This window comes from Lathamus discolor, chromosome 3 (genome assembly GCF_037157495.1).
Source record: "Lathamus discolor isolate bLatDis1 chromosome 3, bLatDis1.hap1, whole genome shotgun sequence".
NCBI classification, from domain to species: domain Eukaryota; kingdom Metazoa; phylum Chordata; class Aves; order Psittaciformes; family Psittacidae; genus Lathamus; species Lathamus discolor.
Window position 1 is genome coordinate 74697874 of NC_088886.1, and position 19092 is coordinate 74716965.

Here is a 19092-nt window from a genome sequence, read left to right on the forward strand (position 1 = left end):
GAGGCTAAATTAATAGATTAGAATTTACACCCGGGCACTGCTACCAACCTGAAGGGCAAATGGAGCAGAATGAGGTCAGCAGAAGTCATAGCTTATTCAACCCATTGGCATAGTCAAATTTGCTCAGCAGTTTTCATTATCCTTCCACATTTCAAGGATGGTTTGTGGTAGAAAGATTTTTTAGAAAGGAAGGAATAAAAGGCTAAAACTAAGGCCACATTAAGATATTAATAAATCTCCCAACTAACAAAACTGTTCTCTGTATTTGGGAAGCTGAATGCCTCTGAATACTAAATCAAAACCATCCAGCTCTGAACATCTAGAAGTCTTGGTCCTGGGTGAAGCAGGCACTGTTGTGAGATTTACCAAGCTTGCACAGAGCTGACTCTACGGCCCATGGAATTAAGCTGTTACTGTCACAGTCATTACAATATCCCTCTCAAGTCTTCTTTTGACACACACGGAGGAGGATGCTGCCCTTGCAATCTTACCCTACACATATTTCAGCTTGGTGCCTCCTTTTAAGACATCAAGTCTCACTTAAAGATAGCACTGTCTTTATCAGAGGAGCCTCTGAGTCCAGCCATTGCTAAAGCATTTTACCTGACTGTCACCTTCACCTGACAGCCGCGCTACAACACACCTGGAATTGGCCCGTACCAGCACTTAAGTGTGGCCAGCGGAAGCACAGCTACCGCAAGTAACAGTTAACAGAAGCAAAGAAAACCACAGCCATATGGCCACAAGAGCATCATTTCAGGACTTCTACACACCCTGCACAGGCAAAAAACAGAACAGAAAGACAAGTCCTGCTCTGCCCAGTTCATCCTGTACTCTTGAGAGCTTCTGAGCAATGATCCCTCCCACCTTCAGCTGCCTTTGCTGCTTTCTTTACACAGCCTCCAAGGTGGGGCTCAGGCATCCATGCTGAAAGCACTAGACCAAGCTGCTGCCTGCACTGCCACAGTACTGAGAGCTAAAACCATCTGGGGGCAGCTCTAGGTAGTAGAGCTGTTACATTGAATCATAGAAACCTAGAATGGTTTGGGTTGGAAGGGACCTTAAATCTCACCCAATTCCAAACCCCTGCCACGGGCAGGGACAACTTCCACTACAGCAGGGTGCTCCCAGCCCCTGTGTCCAACCTGGCCTTGAACACTGCCAGGGATGGGGCAGCCACAGCTTCTCTGGGCACCCTGTGCCAGCACCTCAGCACCCTCACAGGGAAGAGCTTCTGCCTCAGAGCTCATCTCAATCTCCCCTCTGGCAGGTTAAAGACAGTCTCTTTGTCCTACAGGCAGCTGTAAAAACTCCCTCTCCAGGTTTCTTATTAGCCCCCTTTAGGCATTGGTCACCCCTGAACCTTTTATTTTCCAGGCTGAACAAGCCCAACTCTCAGCCTGTCTTCTAAGTGAAGAGAAGCCTACAACCCCTGGTAAAGAACTAAACAAACAGTGGTTTGGTCTGTAAGAAGAGCCCGCAGTGTGCTTCCATCTTGGGGGACAAAACAAATAAAACTTGGGGAGCGTAGTTACCATCATATCCAAACAAACTGCAATTCCTGCTCAGTCCTGGTGAGGCTGGCAGAGAACACCAATGCTGTGGAGACACCAGATTCTGGATGCCCTGCCAGTGCTGGTCACTGTCCAACTCTCCCAAAACATAGGTTGTACATATCAATTCAACACGAAGGAAAGTATCTTATCAATCCCTCTTGGTGTCTTCCTCAGTCTTTTCTTACACAGCCTAGGTCACATCCAGCTGTGTCCACCATCAAAGAGCTTCCCCTTCAACCACACGCAGGACAGGGCACTTTGCCTTTATCCTCCCCCTATTTGTCTTAAAATTTTTTTACAATACCACTTTTTTATTATTAGGAATGGTTGTCCCTCTTCTGCATCACATTTTTTATTAGTATGGATCTTTAACTGGCTGAGGCTTGTAAAGAATTCAAGTATTAGAGTAGATAATCATTACTGTATCATGCAAATAAAACACCATACATGAGAAACCCACCTGCTAGGCTGCACATTCACTTTGCTTCTCATACAAAACCAGTAAAGAGTAAAAAGTAGACTGTAGACTGGACCCTCAAGCCTGGTCATGACAGAGTTCATTCTCCAAAGATCACCACAAAGTTTGCCACTAATTCAGGTGCACTATCTCAATGCCGCTTTGGCTTAAAAAATAAAAAGAAACAGCATGCTTTTATAGAAGAAATTACAGAAACAGTAAACCAAGGGCACAACTCCAAGATACAGCGTGCTTCTGCATTTAATTCTGCACTCCAGAACCAGAGACATGCAGCGAGCCTAGAGTTCATCATATGCTTCAAGATAATCAGAGGTGCACAGAAGTTAGGACTGTGGATCCAGTATAATCTCAGAAGTGATTGCTGCCTGCCCTAGGGACACTCACAGTAGTCTGAAGCTAGGGTATTGGGTTAAGCATGGCAGCAAGCAGCTCCCCAGAAAAGACAATTTACCCTGCCAAGAAACATTTAGCTCATATCAAACCACATTGACAGACCTACACCACAACCAGAGCTGAGCTGATTCATTTGCAATTTGCTCTGTGTACCTGTTTGCATTGAACACACTCTCACAACAAAGGAAGTATCTTATGACTGATACTGGGATGAAGTATGAGCAGTAAACAACTTCTAAATACTTTTTAAGGGTTTTTAAACCCTTTAATTTCCCAGACCAGGAAAACAAGCCAAGAGCAGATACTTCAGTGAGCTGTACTCTGACGGAAACCAAAATTCAGTCTAAACCAGATTCAATTATTATTGTTCAATTAATAAGAATAAGTTTGATTTGTTTGGTTGAACATGTGAGGTCTGTTATAGAAGAAAGCCCAAAAAGCTGTTAAATATCCTAAATTAAGTATCTGTTTAATATAGCTGTTAAATATTCTATCATTTTCACTTTGACATGAAACATGGTGCCTTATAATTGCAGCACTTTCCCCCTTGTTTTTCAAACTCCTTCCTCCTTTTTTTTTTTTACATGCTGTAATGTTACAGTAGTCCTCAAAAGCTCTGCTACCAGCTCAAACTGATGTCTATGTACAAGAGATTGGAGCAGGTGAGCTTCGTTCACACTGCCTTGACAAGAACATCTTGAACCTCTGCAGGTAAACTCAGTCTCTGCACCCGGCCCTCAGGTACCTGTGCCCAGAGCCATTTTCAAAGCTGACTGACTCTACAGCCCTGTGATGGAACCAGCTAGCAGAGCTTGCACAGCCTTCAGCATCGAACTGAGTGCGTGCCCAGCTGATCAGTTAAAAACCAACACAACACACCACACCCCCCCAACACCACAATCTTCTCCCTCCAGCACAGAAGACGGAGATGTCTTTGATGATGCCCTTCCTTATGTGCCCCCACGCAGGAGTAGCTGCTGTTTCAAATCAAAGCACGTGGCTATGCTAGTTCTGACGAGCAGAAGCAGAAGCCAACTCCTCGGGGAGCTCCAGTGTGAGCATGGCGATTGTACAGCGACTGGACAGATGGATGTGCTCTCGCTTCTAAGCCTTAAAGAAATGAAAGCACATCTATGAAAGCTTCACCAAGGGGAAAAAATAAAGCAGAAAAAAAGGCAAGGCAAAGGGGTTTCAGAGAAGACAGCCCCTTGAGCGATTTCCAAACATCAAAGGCCTCTAGCGTGTTCTCCTCATCTGATACCTTTGTTCCCCCACTCTATGCCTGAAGGCACATTCTAGCGATGCTCAAAAGGCTCCTGCAGCACATGGACAGTTCTGTGTCCACATGCATTACCTGCCTCCAGCTCCGATTACCTCACGCTGTCACTTCAGACCAATCAAAGCTCCTTTTCCATGGTGTGAAGCTGGGTGGGACCAACCGGGGAGTCTCAAGTCCGAGAGAACTCCAGCAGGTCTGTAATCAGACACGCTCCTGCCAAGCCTGTCTGCTCCTTCACCCATAACGCAGGCACGGTTCAGGTGAGTGCTTCTGCTGCACCATTAGGTTGACCGGCACATAACCTGGGTGTTTCCCACTTCCCTCCCTTTGTTCACACGGTGATTTCTCTTCTTCTACGGTCTGCATTTCTCTTCTGATGTTCCCCTCAAGGATAGCTTTTCCCACCCACCTCTGTTTGCCTCCACGGCTTTTCCCAGTGTTTACAGTGCACACTTACAATCCCAGCACATCCAGCTGCATGGAACTGCTGCCCTTGAACACATCCCTGCCATCATGTGCACTCCTGTGGGCAGGGCATGGGTAGAGAACAAGGCAGGCCACAAAGGGTCTCTGGAGACAACTGTAACTGTTAGTCCCTTTTACTTCACACAGTCACGTAAGGAAAGCTCCTGACAGTAAAATCTTTGTTCCGCATTTGGGATCAACTGCTGTTATCTGTGTGCAAATTCAGAAGCAGTGCTTATGTGGGTGAGCTAACAAGAGTTTTCCTCAGCCTGGAAATTGCAGGCAGGACCTGTCAGCATAGCACTGCAGATGGGTTCAATCTGTTAGAACTTGCTCTTTCATAGACTACACATAGACTACACTACACATGCTCATAACAGCAGCATGTCCCTTTCACATCTCAACATACAAAGCTTGTTTGCTCAAACTCAGGTTCAGATCAACTCTTAATGAACTGCTGCTCACTCCTCATCCTGCACTACGGCACATCTGGAGGCTGCTGCAGACCTGCTCAGGTTAGAACAACCCCACAACGGCTTTGTTGAGCCTAGTCCCAGTGCTGCCCAGGCTGAGACAAAACAGCTTGGGATGGAGCTGGCCAAACAGAAGGAGGGAGCCTCTGTCAGCCTGCAGGCAGCCAAGGCTAGGTGACACTTGCCCCTGTGATGAGTGTTTGGGATGGCTTCTCTGCCTCCTCGGTCTGCAGTGGCTTCCAGGGAGCTAGATGTAATAAATGAAACAGTCTGGGGTTCACTGCCTCTCCAATCTCTTCAGACAGGGTTTCTAGCGAATGACATGAAAATGAGCAAGCACGAAAATACCCTAAGAACAGCAATTATTTCTACCTCATAAACCTAGGGGTCTGATTCAACCTTCTTTGAACTCAGTGGAACTTTTGTGTTCACAATAAATAGTTCCCTAGACCCCAACTCCTTATTCCTGTAAGTTGGCAAGAAAAGCTGGAAGAGGGAGCTCACTCCTGGATTTGGGTCTGTAAGTATGTGCTACCTTGCAGACATACACTGCAAAGCCACTGCAACACCTTTGCTGAGCTTTATGTAAAGCCACTAAACTTGACACCAGATCCCCAGAGTTTCATGCCATTTTGAGCCCTAGATGTCAGCAGGCCCACACTGCCGGACCCTGGTCCCTCTGCCCCACCAGTGCTCACAGCTCACATCACTGCTGTGGGTGGGCAGAGAGCACCGACCACCTGTGAGGCAGCTGAAGAAGGCATTGTGCTCAGTAGCCTGCCTGTTCCTAGGGAGTGCTGATAGGTTATGTTCTCCGTGTAACACAAGACTCTAATTATCTTACAAAAGCACCTAATTCCTTGTCAGCTGTAGCCTGTCAGAAGGAAATAAGAAAATCAATAAATTCAGAGGACTGTAGAGAAAAAGAGGGGAAAAAAAGAAAAAAAAAAACAACACACTGAAATGAACACTTTTTTCACTCATCAAAACTGAAGATTACTACTGGAGTGGCAAGCCTACTACCTAGTCAAGACCACAACCTGGCCTGGGCTGTACAACCCAACTCTTTCTTTTCCAAGCAGGTGGGGAGCTGGGTTATATTTTTTTTTTCAGCAGTGCTGCTGCTATGAACTGTGCCATTTCTTCCTGACTGGAATGCTGACTGCATTTTGCTTGAAGTATAGTGTAGCTCAACACAGATCTGTCTGCCAAAGTTGGATGTTTTGAAATGCCACCCATTCCTGACCTGTGTGATTGAAATGGAGGGATTACTGCATTCAGATGTTTAAGCATGTGGCTAGAGAAATCCCTGTGCTGCTAAAGCTCTCAATTCACTGAAGTCAGGCAAAGCTACTCTCTCCATTACTGGAAGGTTTCAGTATTACTGGATTTATCTTGATTGCCCGAATTTCTAAAGAGCTAAAGGGTGTTTCACACCTCCAGAACATGGAGGATTTTTTTACTTCATAATTGAAAAATGTACAGATAGAGAGAACTACTGCAGAGAGGCAGAAAGCAGAAACTGCCAAGAATGAATGGCATTATTATTTTACATGCCATTATCAGGTGACACTGGTAACATAAGTGGATGTATTTTATAATGACATTTAAACTAACATTTGTCACTGTTAAAAGCTGAATTCCACATCACACCAGATCCTCTAATTAAAGTAGGCAAGCATTATTGGCTCTGTTGTAGAAGTGGTGATTCACAACAGAAAGCAGCAGAGGCATAGGTTCCCACAGGGCTATGAAGGATTTCCTATATCTACTCTAAACCCCAGTGCTTCCTCCCAGTCCAGTGCCCTTCTTTACCCGGCAGTCACATAACTATGACCCTGAAAGCCCAGATCAACATGCTTCTATTTGCAGAGACCACAGTTAGACAGGAGTGATCTGCTGACCTTGCTGGGCTTTTTAGCCTAAGCACAATACCCAAGTGGTGCAGTTAACACTGTTTCTAACACAAGCTAGGCTTGATGCTAGCTCTAGGATCCCTGTACAGAGCTCTGCTGCATGGTGTAGACATGCCCTGAGTCAGCTGTCATTAGCTGGTATCAATCCTGACAGAGAACCCTGAACACAACATCTGTAAAGGGCTTAAGTGGGAGTTAGGCACTAGTTAACTTATAAATTAAAGCACGAATTAAATTATCCACTGAAGAAAGTAAAGGGCAATTTAAATTTCAGTTCATTATGAAGTCAAAGCAAGGAAGCCAATTTACACCAGCTAAGGATTTGGCTTAGTTTCTCCTCCCTGTGATTTTAAGCCCTGTTCTGTTGCAGGAGAGGATGTGCAACATGAAGTTATCCTGCTGCATGACACTGGAGACTTACATCAAACATTCTACATAGTACTTTCAATAAACTGTTCAGACCTTGTGCAATCCACTATATTCCCTGCATAGTTTATGTGAAAATCCTGGGGGGCAAGGGGACACCAGCAAACAACTTTATGTGGGATCCTCTGAATTTCCAGTTAAAGCCATTTACCAATATATCATTAGTATGAGCAGCATTTCTAATTCCTTGCCACCATCATTCCAAACAAGGCCGCAGATTTCTAACACTAGAGACAGAACTGAAAATAGTAAAATGCTCTAAAACTAGGAAAACTGAGTGTAAAATGTTGATGAATTGTAGACATTAGTTATACCATTTAGCATGACAAAAGCATACCCAAATCCTTCAGACAGACTGGGTAAAATTCTTACTGCAATGTAAAAAACAATGTCCCACTAATAAACTCACAGTATTAATCGCACTGGGCTCAAAATCAGTATTTATTTCTGGCTGCATACAATATACCTATATACCCTATTTGCCTTGAAAACACCTGTGAGCAGCTTTCTGCTAGCTGGAGGCAGTTGCTCCTCAGGTTGCAGGCCCCTTATCTAGGATTCCACTGGGCCAAGTCTGCAGAGGTAAGCTGAGGAGTGTCTGGCAGCGCTCCCAGGCACTGATGCCAACTGGCAGAGAGCAGCCTGAATCCATGCTAGTAACTGTCCCCGAGCTCAGCACAGGGTGGCTGTATACCAGCTGCCAGCAGAGATCAGCCTCTGGACTCTCCCAGCTGTCGAATCATTCCTGTGAATGTCCAAGGGGAGCAGTACCTGGAATAGGGCAATACTGTTTTCCAGGACATAGTCTCACTGTCCTGGGAGAGAGGAAACAGCCATGCTCATTTCATTTATGAGCACGGGGTCAGCCACAGCCTTGACCTTTCTCTCCATAGAGATGAGGTGAGCAAGGGAACCTGTGGCACTGTGCCCCTGAGGTGTATGCCACCACATGGACGAGCCCTCCTTTCCCAAGGGAAGCACAGCCATGCTGGAGATATTCCTTCCTTTTCCTCTACCCACTGGCCAGTCAGCAAAGCTGTGCTGGGATACAAATGCCCCTGTGGTCAGTGCAGCTCTGAGGATATAGGAAAAGGAGCACTCCTGGGTAGTTACAGAGCTACTGCAGCTTCCTCTCCAGGGCAGACAACAGCAGCAGCCCTGCACGCAGAGGGGACCAGGGGGATGCTTTACAGAAATCTCTCATTCCTGCATGTATCCTAGCAACACCTCTCCGAGGTTAGAGATGCGATGGCTTTGCCACCTGTTGCATAGAAAGCCTGAGGCAAGTTACATATTGCTTTCTTCCCAGCTCATCCCACTAGTATGAAGCCACAGCAATAAAGGAACATGCCACAATGGGCACAGGCCAGTCTCCTCTGCCCAGGCTGGGTGCCACACACAGGTATTCACAGCTCTGTAAACACATCAGCAGCGTGCATGTGGGCCAAGGAAAGGTCCTGCTGACATAGGCTGAGGGCTTTGTGATCAAGGCAATAAAAAGGTGTCCTTAATCCCTGCTTAATTTGCAGTCACACAGTGCTGAAGGAGCTCAGGTCCTGAGCAGGTATCTAAATAAGATCTCCAAAAGGGTTGTAGGTCCAAAATGTGCACAGTGAACAAAACTGAAAGAAATTTCAACCCCTCCTATGCCCTCCCCTTCAACTTCATTGAGCTGCAATATAATTATGGTGAATGATACACCACCACAAAAAAAAAAAACAGAACAAGAGACTGGCTGAGAGGTCGAAATGGTTGTCACCTTTTCCATACAAGATGACGTTCTTCTCCCATCACTCCTTAGGAGTTTTTATTTCCTCGAGGGGGGAAAAGATATTGAAAATGTTCTAGAAATGATCACAGAATTTAAAAGTTCTGTTTTATGGAAGAATTAAAAAGAATTGAATCACAATTTTAAAAAAGTAAAACACAAGACAAACATCTGTAGGAGGGGAAATGGACAATGAATCACCATTTACACCCAGTGAAGACAGTCCTTTTTCTATCATTCTCCTCCCCATCAAATTTGATTTCTTTTCTTTGGCTATCACTGAACAAATCCCTTCAGCTACAATATTAATTTGTGACTTGAACCTCATTTTATCTTAATTTACCATTTATCTGCATTCCTGCAAAACAAGCAAATAAGAAACTATGGATTTTTTTCTGTTTTTTTTTTGCGCCATTGAACTAATCACTGCCGAGTCAATTTTATTCTAATATAGTAAAGGAATTCAAGGGTTGCACAGGCACACAACACAAGGGGAGCCTCTGTCCTCAAGGCCAATAGGGAAGATGAGGTTATCACTGCTCAGTCAAAGATACATCACTAGCTGTAGATCTCTCTTATTCATCTTCACTCAGAGGAAAATATGGGATACTTCATAAGTGGTTTTGGCACTTGTGAGTTATCCCTCTTTCCTCACTCACGAAGATAAATGTCATAATGAAATGCAGCCATCAGGTATTCTCTGTATTTGGAGTACTCAAAGTGTGAACAACGATTATACCTTTTCACTGGATAAGTTAAGGTTGACTGCCTGGCTACCTGGGGAAGACAGGAATGATTTGCACTAGCTCACAGGCAATGAATGGAAGAAGGTGGCATACCTTCTCCCTCAGCATCAGTTATTCCGCTAAACCCAGGCTGAACAATATGTTCAGTATGTCTAACCTGCCTTTTCACTTTAAGTCTACTTGGCAGCTGAATCTGCAAGCTGAGGTAAGTCCAGCTGAGATGGCAGCAGCCACTTCATTAGCTCAATGTCTGTTTGGTTTTGATGCTTTTGTGGAACCATTAACTGCATTTCTCTAGTAAGGGAGAAAAGTAGCTTTTTCAGGTAAGACTTATTGCAAGTGTCACGAATTTTAGGACATGGTCCTAGCCTGCACTACACAAACAAAAACTCCCCTTCAGGTTGACAGACATCAGGAGTGAGAACTGAATCATGTTTCCTGTGTGAGATAAAACTTACTGCCTTCATAGCTGTCACTTCTTTTTATAGTGTATGGGAGGAAATTCAAGCATTCAAAGTTACATTTAAATATGAAAACATGACAGACATATCTGGCAATAAAACACAGCTGGTAACAACACAGTTTAAATAATGCAATGGTACTCACAGGAGGCCGAAACCCTGTCTCTGGCTACGTCTGAGGATAACCTGCAGGTGACAGCAGCTTCCTCATTTATTTAACAGAGGGAGTAGAGTTTGTATCTGTATACTGCGCAGTACTGGGGAGAAATACCCTCAGGAACCCATTGTCCAGCACTGCACAAATAAGAACAGAACTTCCCAAACGTCTGTGAACAAGGCAAAAGCCCTAGAAAGGCAGTTCTTCATACACAAGGCAAGAATTAGATTAATATTTTACTCAAGAGCAAGACATGCACCATTCAGCATCCATCTCCTGAAATCTGCAGTGGACTTGAAGGATGCAAACTCACTGGGCTGCTTCATCTTAAATTTAATAACAAACCACTGGTTGTGTCTGACATAAATATGGAGCAGTTGGTAGACACAGGATAGGTTCAGACACAGCTGATTTATCACAGCCGCACCACGCACAGGATCACCAACTCCCACGTCCACCAGTTATTTTTATGCAGCTACTAATACTAAAGATGTATAAGGAAACTAAATTAAGTATTAGTATGCTCCAGGGAGAGCATCTGCAACAAGAAGCAGGTTGGGGGTTAAAACAGCCAGGTGCATCCTAACCAGTATACAAAATGGTCAAAGAACAGCTGCTGATGAGACTCCGGAGGCCCTGCACACACTATCTAGAAAATATTAAAGAGTATTTTGAAGCATGCACTGGCTCATTTTCAGCACCCAGAAGCTATTTTAAGTGCTCAGTGGAGACAAGCTAGTGTTATTAGGGCAATTCTCTTCGAAGAGACAACAATACATTTGGAGCCAAATAATTCCATCAGAGGCCTTTGTAAACACCTAAATCAGATGAAGTGGCTGGGATGATCTCATGTCGGGGAAGATTCAGCAGCTGAGCCAAGGCAGGTTTTCTTATGACACTTGGAAAAAAAGTCAAGCTATTTGCTGGGCAGTTTTGACGCCATGCCTATCACGTACAAGCAGCTTCCAGAGGGAATCTCTGGAGTATGAGGAATTGCCTAGCTGTCTCAATGAGAAAAACCTTGAACAAAAGACTACAAAATAAAGTTTTTTACCTTACTGAGCAGCAAAGCCATAGCTAAACAAGCACTGAAAGTACAGCCCTTGTCTCCTGGCAAAACAACAGCCTTAGACCCAAAAGGAAAGGGTTCCAGTCTTTTTCTGGCCTTGGCTTCACGTCACCTCTCTGTCTCAGTGTCACCCAGTCTAGTGACCTTTACAAAGCATTTTGAGACCCACAGTCAAGAAAAAGTATATGAAGAAAGAGATAATTACTAATATTACCTGATGCTATAGCTCTGTATTATGTGAAGGCATAGTCACAGTGAACACCCTAAATCAGAAAGATGGGAAGAAATACAGAAATAGAAGAAGAGGAAATTGGCTTATGACAGTGACAGAGAGGAGTAGATGGCAAGGATTCTGAGACCTTGGAAATCACTCTGATATCAGCATGATGGTCTCAGTAAAGGAAGTTGTTAAAAGCATGACCAGAAAAGTGAGCATGATCAGAAAGAGTCAGCCAAAACTGTTTTGTTTTGTAAAGTGTTTCAAGCCTCCTTTCCCCTCCTCTTTTTGAAAGCTTTGCTGCACAGCCTGGTGAGGGAACTGGAAGCACTTGTGTGCTGCTCTGAATATTGCAACACAAAAAAAGCAAAGGGTGAAGGGTGCCTAAATATAGTTCAGAAGGCTCCTACCTCTTTGTACTCTGGTTCAAACACCACATCCAGCTCAGGTCACTGACTTTGAGTCAGCTTTTAGCCACTAGCAGAAGTAAGGCTATTCCACAATCACCAAAGCTTAGGGTAGAAATTATCATAACTGATGAGGAACCAGGTATAAATGAAATACTTTTAGTGAACTCCTTAAAAAGAATTTGCAACTGTCTGCACTTTATTAAGTTACAGTCCAGTGATACTTAGGCAATTTTTAATGACCCAAACCACTGACTGCAGATTCTCAGCTGTGAGAAACGAAACACTGATCTATTCCACATCATGATCCAGCCCTGAGTTTGCAGATGAACATAAATCCATGAACTTGGCTTACGTTTTTGTCTTAAGAAAAAGAAGCACTTTCCCCACATATATAATGCACAATTTTTGCTTAGAAAAGGAGTTCTCAACCATGCTCTTCCTGTCCCCCCTCACCCTCCAGTGCAGCCACAAAGGGGACACAGACAGCAGCAAGAGCAGAAGCAGAAGGGATACTAAAGCTAAGCTAACTTGGCAGAAAACATGTAACCTGAAGCAGCACATGTGCAATAACCAAGGATCACAAGGAGACCAACATGCTTATGATATCAAAACTAAGGAAAAAACTCATCTACTCTTTCAACAAGTATTTCTGTTTCAAATACATAGCTTGGCATGACTTCCACACACAGCCTTTGATCAACATTGCAAAAAGTACAGTTGTGAACCAAAATAAGAATGAAGTAAAACAAACCTCTCGAGCAACCAACAACTGCCAGCCGCTCATGGTGCAGAAGGCAAGAGACTGAGGACTTTGGGGCAAAAATTCAACAAGCTCATTTGGGTTCTTGCAACTAATCCATCACATTTGCAAGTTTCACTCACCCGTCAAGTTCTTCAGTCCAAGTTCCCTGAGTCCAAAGTTACCATCCTTTCTGTAGTTGAGAAATATTGCCAAGGCATAGCGCTCTTCATAGAGTTTGGTCCCACGAACGATGCGCAGGTTCTCCAGAGGCAAGTACTCAAACTGATTCAAAGCCACCAAAACATAGCCCGTGACTTCTCGGATAGACTGAAATGCAAGAATGGAACAAACACATTAGAAATGGTCCATTTTGAATTGTTCTCCTTTTCTCATTCAGTGGATGGTTTAGCATGATATGCTGGGTACCCAATGAAAGAAAAAGAACACAAAAAAAACCAAACCAGAAAACTTTGGAAAACAGATTCTTTTTCAGCTTATTGATTTTAAGCACTTTCTTCTTTTTCAATGTAACTGAGTTTTTAGAGATACTTGTTTGAAAAGTAGAAAATAAAGGGATTCTTCCCAGTTTTCTTAAACTGTAGCAAAAAAATCACAGTAAAGCATTAAAGCTGCATGAAAGGATGACTTTGTACAACTCAAAACAGAGAGCAGGTTAAAGGCCCCTACAGTACATGAGCAGAATCCAGTGGGGCAATGGCACAGTTCAGGTAAGACTGTCTGCAAGTAACTTTCTGTTGCACTGGGTATTTCAGTCTGAGACAGAAGGGATGCAACATGGGGTAAGAGATACCACTGAACAGGAATGGATGGTAAACATGGGGAATAGGTTTGGTAGAGTAAATAAAGACAAGGCACATACATATTAACACACAATTTTGTACTTCTAAATGAAATCAGTCACTGAACATTTGCAAAGATTCACCTTCTGGTTTCCTTTGGAAGTGCTGGAACCATACGTGCTATATAACCCAGACTTTGATCAAAACCACTATCAAAACCTTTAGCAAAATGATTGGTGCATCTTTGGGTTGTCTGAAATCTTTGTTTGCTTTAAATGAACTATTCAGCCACCCTTCTGACTAACTGCCTGGATTGTAAAGGGGAAAAACCACCCCACAATCCAAAAACTACAGAGATTTTTTCAAAGTACAGAAGATTAACAGAACTAAGAGGGGTTTAGAAAGGAAGGAAAAAAAAAAAAAAAGATTTTAAAGTATTTTTTTTAGAAAATAAAATTAATTTTAAAGAATTTAAATAAATGGCCTAGAAATCTGCAAACGCCTTTCAACATCCACATAGAGCCCCATCATCCTCAACAGGACTTCATACAGGCTGAGGAATGCTCCTGCTCCCAGAAACAGATCCTCCATGTTGGAAACAGTGTCCCAAATACAGTTTTCAAACCTCACCTAACTGCATGCCTGCAACAGCCTGCAGCCACTGTGTACATGCATGTTTCTGTGTGTACCTACATACAGGAGGCAGAAACTGACATAACTTGTGTGCTTACGTGGATGCATGTGCTTTTCTCTTCCCTTTGGCAATGTCAATACCTAAAACAATACATAGAAAGAGAAATTCTGCTTAGAGTAATAGGCACTGGCTATAGGTAACATGATGGGGACACCAGTCAATATTGTAATAAACGGGAACACAAGCAGGCATCAAATTTAATGTGTTGTGTATGTATCATTGCTAAAGCAAAGCAACATGGATTTGCAGCACAAAGAAGCTTCTGCCTTGATGGTTCAGCACAGTTGCCATGATTTCATGTGTTAATGTGCAAGTGCCTTTTAATTAGGTTTCTAAAAGTTCATCAGATTATTAGCAAGTGTGGCAGTATATATAAGGATGGGTTTATATGCCACAAACTCTACGCACGACTTGCCCTTCTGAAGTCAAACATCTGTAGTCAGCTGAAGCTGCTGAAAAAGCTCTGGAGCTATTTCAGGACTTGCTTGGCATCTAAACAAAGCACAGGACTTTGATGAGAGCCCAGCTAGGTTGAGAATTACGCTTCAGTAGTTCAATATTAACTGTATACCCTGGGACACTGATTCCACTATAATTAGAAGCTTTCCAGCGCTTTCATGGTAGTTCTTTGCTTTCAGATCTTTCATCTTAGCCAGTTTAGTCAGGAATTTGGTTTTCATTGTACACAAAAATTTCCTTAGGCTGCCTTTTGCAGCTTCTCTTCAGAACTGAGGAACTATTAAAACTGTAGTCATGGATTCAATCTCTCCACTGGTATTCTAGGGACACTGTGATTGCTCTAATTAATTTAAAGGGATGTTTAACTTGGAATTGAATTGAAAAAACACCCCAAAAGCAGTTCCAAAACTGCATCTGATCAAGTCCTCCCTGCCAATTCTTGTCACTTATAAAGCATGTTTTCTATTTTTAGGGTATGTCTCACTTACTCCTGAATGGCAAGCCCACCTGAAACAGCCTTAATTCAGCATGGTGCATACACACACTCGGCAGCAAATCTTCATTCCAAAGTTTAAAAAGAGGAGAAAAGGACAAAGTCTTCTTGCTGATAATTGTGAACTACTCCCAAAGCCCCGTACTTTGGTTCGTTGGTTTGTCAGACTGCAATGACAAATTATGGCAAGCATTTTAATAAGCAAGAGGGTCCTTTCCAGTCCCATGGCTTTCATTGTATCGCAATGCCTATTTATTTACTGGGGAAACTGCCACATTAATCCTTGAAAGAAAGAATTAGGAAAATCAACCAAAGGTTTTCTAATTTACTAGAACACAGCAGCTTGACTGACCCAGTCTAGTGGTATCTTATATTAATTTGGGGTTATTTTAATTTTTCAGTCAACTATGACTAAAAAAGGAAGAGCATTCACATGCTTTTGCAGAATGGTGTGTTTTCTGACTGGTCCAGCTTGAAAACTCATACTGGGAGCCCAGCAGGCAGCTCAGGCTTTGGCCACTCCTGGCCAGCACTGTCACTTTACCAGTCACTGCAAGTTTTGACATAATGCTTATTGAACATAGACACCTGCCCACTTGGAGTTCACTCCAAGCCCTGCTGGAGTCACTGCAAAGATGCCTCTTGGCTCCCATGCAGACTCACAAATCCTCACACCAGACGGGATCATCCAGCTTGATCTCCTCCTCTGCAACTCATGCCATGGTTAGGCATGATTTGAACCTCTCATCCTTCGAATACACAGCTTTCCTGTTCAGGTACCCTGAACTCAGGCATCCTAATACTCTATTTGAGGTGCTTTTGCTACAGCATTAATCTGTGTTGCATCAAGACGGCGGAGTGACTCATAGCAGTGGCAGTTTGAGTGGCACCTCCTAGTTTGATTCTCCCGCTAGGGCTGGAGGTCCTTGCAAAAACACATTTCTCATGAGTCCCTGAGGAAAATAAAAAGGGGAGACAATGATGGAAATAATGGCATTTTGTTCCCAAAACCTACAACTGGAATGAAAGAGGTAGATTAATAGGCAACAGACTTAAACCTAAAAGCTTCAGACGGGGAAAACCAAATGAACTCTGGCAACCTCCGTTCTGGATTGCTGACGACTATTATACACCAGGACTCCTCCCAAACCCCATTACAGCATTCTTTTGACTGAATTCCTGGCCAGGATGGTCTGGCTTTTCCTTGTCACCTTTCCACCTCCTGAGACATGACCTGGTATGTGAAGAACTCATCAACTGAGGCAGCAACAGGCTCACACTCGTATAGCACTGCTGCTGCCTCGGTAAACACCTTTTGGCTCCCCAAAGCTGCTCATCATGTCTGGCAGCAGGAATGAGCACGTCCAGTGACGAAAAACTGGAATTCACAGGCTCCTGTCGGGAAGGGACAACGGACACAGCCCCTCAAGCCCTCCAAGCACATGCCTAGCCATTCAAAAGTGGATGAGGAGACGCCTCTGAGGCTCTTGTATCCTCAGGTGTCTGCTCTTCTGATCAGGCCTGTTAGGTATCAGATCCTGAAGTAATAAAATGCATGCTTCTAGAAGGAAACAAAAAGTGTCTATGTGTAAAGGGGGAAAGAATTAATCCTTCACAAGTCTAAAGCCTCACCAGCTGTTTTAAAAACACACCAAGCCATAGGATTCAAGTCTGACATATTTACCAGTGCTCCTCACCTACATTTTTGGACAGGAGATGAGTACTTGTGCTGCACAGCTTGCTGTCCCTAAGGCTCAGCGCTGCCCTGCACCCCAAAAACAAGCACAGGACCCTCTAAACCGGTCTCCCAACAGCCTCTACTGACCCAAACACAGACAATTTCTGGTTTTAAACCTAAAGCTGCGTTACCTTTGCTGACAGGGACCCAGCCAAGGCCTCCGTGTGCCTCCAGGCGCTGCCCTGCCCCGGTGCCTGCTGCCCCTCAGGGCGCACAACATGGCGGCCTCTGCTCCCCTCATCCGCCTCAGCGGGCAGAGGAACGGGCCCAACCCAATACCAGAACCAAAGGGTTCTTGTCAGAGGTTCTTCGCAGGTGATAAGCTGTAAGAACGAGCTCCAGACAGCCCTTAATCAGAACTAGCATTGGCTGAGCACAGATAAAGCATTTTAAGCTCACAACAGCAAAGTCAGAATTATGCTGTCCATGGGAGTAAAAGGCAAGATTGTTCCTTGCCACCGTCTATCATCCTTCTTCTCAAGTCAAACGAATCTGAGTGTAACAAAGCAAAATAATAGTGAGAACTTCATTGTTCTGCCCAGAACAACAGATCAATGAACAATTAAGGAAGCTGATGTTTCTCATAAACACTACCAAGTCTTCTTAACATCTATCAAGATTGGGCTGTGGCTAAGGCACCGAAGAGAGCTGTACTGAGGGGGTGTATTTCAGCAGCTGCAGACACAGTATTCATTCAGTCGCTGACCCTAAGCTGGTAAAGCCCTTGCTGACCTCATCTGACCACATACGAGTCCTTGGCATGGGAGCTGGAGCAAGAGAAACCTGCTGCAGGGCCAGCTCATGCTTCTGGGACCCCCGAAAATTAATTATCTTTTAGGTTATTTTTTCCCTTTTCTATAACAGTTAAGTACATTTTAAGCCTGCTTTGATGTCACTTTGAAAGTGCCAATAAACACGAGCACAGAAGAGGAGGATCAGCTGATGAATGAGTGTGTTTAATTCACGAACATTAAAAGACAAAGAATGCATATTCAGCATATTCACTTGAGAGACAAAAAGCCTTTGCTTCTCCAGCACTTGTTTGCAATGACACAGAGGTGATCTGGTTCCCGGGGGAAGCCAGGGTGCTGCTCCTCAGGGAATAAAGAGAGGCAGCTACTTGGAAAAGTCTGGGGAGGCACAAGGGTTTCCATAAGAGAAGGGGTTCCTTCTCCTTCCACCACAAGGAAGGCAACAGAAAAGACAAAGAACTTAAAATTAGGTATATGTAGGGAACAGGCCAAGTGGCCACTTTCCATCCCATCTGTTGCAAATACAGAAATGTCTATTTTCAGGGATATCCATTTCACAAGGCAGCAGCAAAGTTCCTCACACGGCTCAGCTGCCAGCAGACAAGAGACATCTCCTGACTCTGATCCAAGGAGCTAGGCTGACCCTCCAATGTGAACTGTGCGCTTTGTTGCATTATATTAAAACCTTAAATGTCTAATTTCTAGTGGTACAAAGAGGAAGATGTACCCTAAGTGCATCATCCTTTTCTTCCTCACCCAGCAAAGGTTAACATCCTGCAGCAAAGCCATGATGAAAATAACGAATGTGAATAGTCACCACCACGTCGTCTCCTTCAGAAGCTTCTCGTGCCTCAAGTTGACTTGAACAGAGCATTACACATTTTGCTTTGTGATCAATTAAAACCCCACATTTTTATCTGGTTAGAACTGTGCAACATCCAACTGGACAAATTCCCTTCCTCTTATTATGATAAGGACAAAAAACCCCAGCCAAGACAGCACTTGCTTAAACTTTAAACTAAAGTTCTCAAAGCAATCATAATGCCCACCTTCACAAAATGCAGCTGGGCATGTTTGTGAGTGTGCTGCTAACCTAACCCACCATCCATTCATTCTCATTTTTTGTTCATACATTTTCACCCATGCAATGCAATACATCTGTCATTGTCATAACTAAAACATTAGCGTTTACTGAAGAGCCACAAAGTGGCCTCTAAGCAGCTACAGCACTTGCAATGCTAACTCTAAGAGAAAGGCTAATACCCAAAATGTGGATATAGCAAGCCTATTGCAATTTATGGAGCTCAATGAGCTGTTCCATGCATTGCTCATCAATGGTTATAAATTTTTTATCAACAGTGAAACTGAGATTTTCTAAGGAGTTCAGGAGATGTATTGATGGGATTCAGACGCACAGCTGTGGCCAGCTTCTCCCAAAGCCCCATCCATAACCATGAGAAATACGTAGTACAAACTGACATTTCTCATGTCTAAGAGGACATTTGTCCATTGAGAGACAACATCATATCTAACACAGAGCATGCACATAAGGAATTTTTTCCACAACAAGCTCATGCCTTTTCTCCTTCCACACCGTGCA

At 43.8% G+C, this 19092-nt stretch overlaps 1 protein-coding gene across 1 annotated transcript in view; it reads right to left on the reverse strand.

Moving 5' to 3' along the window:
* The window catches only part of ERBB4 (erb-b2 receptor tyrosine kinase 4), a 637594-nt gene that overhangs the window by 295219 nt on the left and 323283 nt on the right, over positions 1-19092 (reverse strand). Inside the window, exon 3 of the mRNA XM_065669823.1 lies at positions 12697-12883. Coding sequence (XP_065525895.1) covers positions 12697-12883 — 187 coding nt within the window. The remainder of the gene's footprint in view (positions 1-12696; positions 12884-19092) is intronic.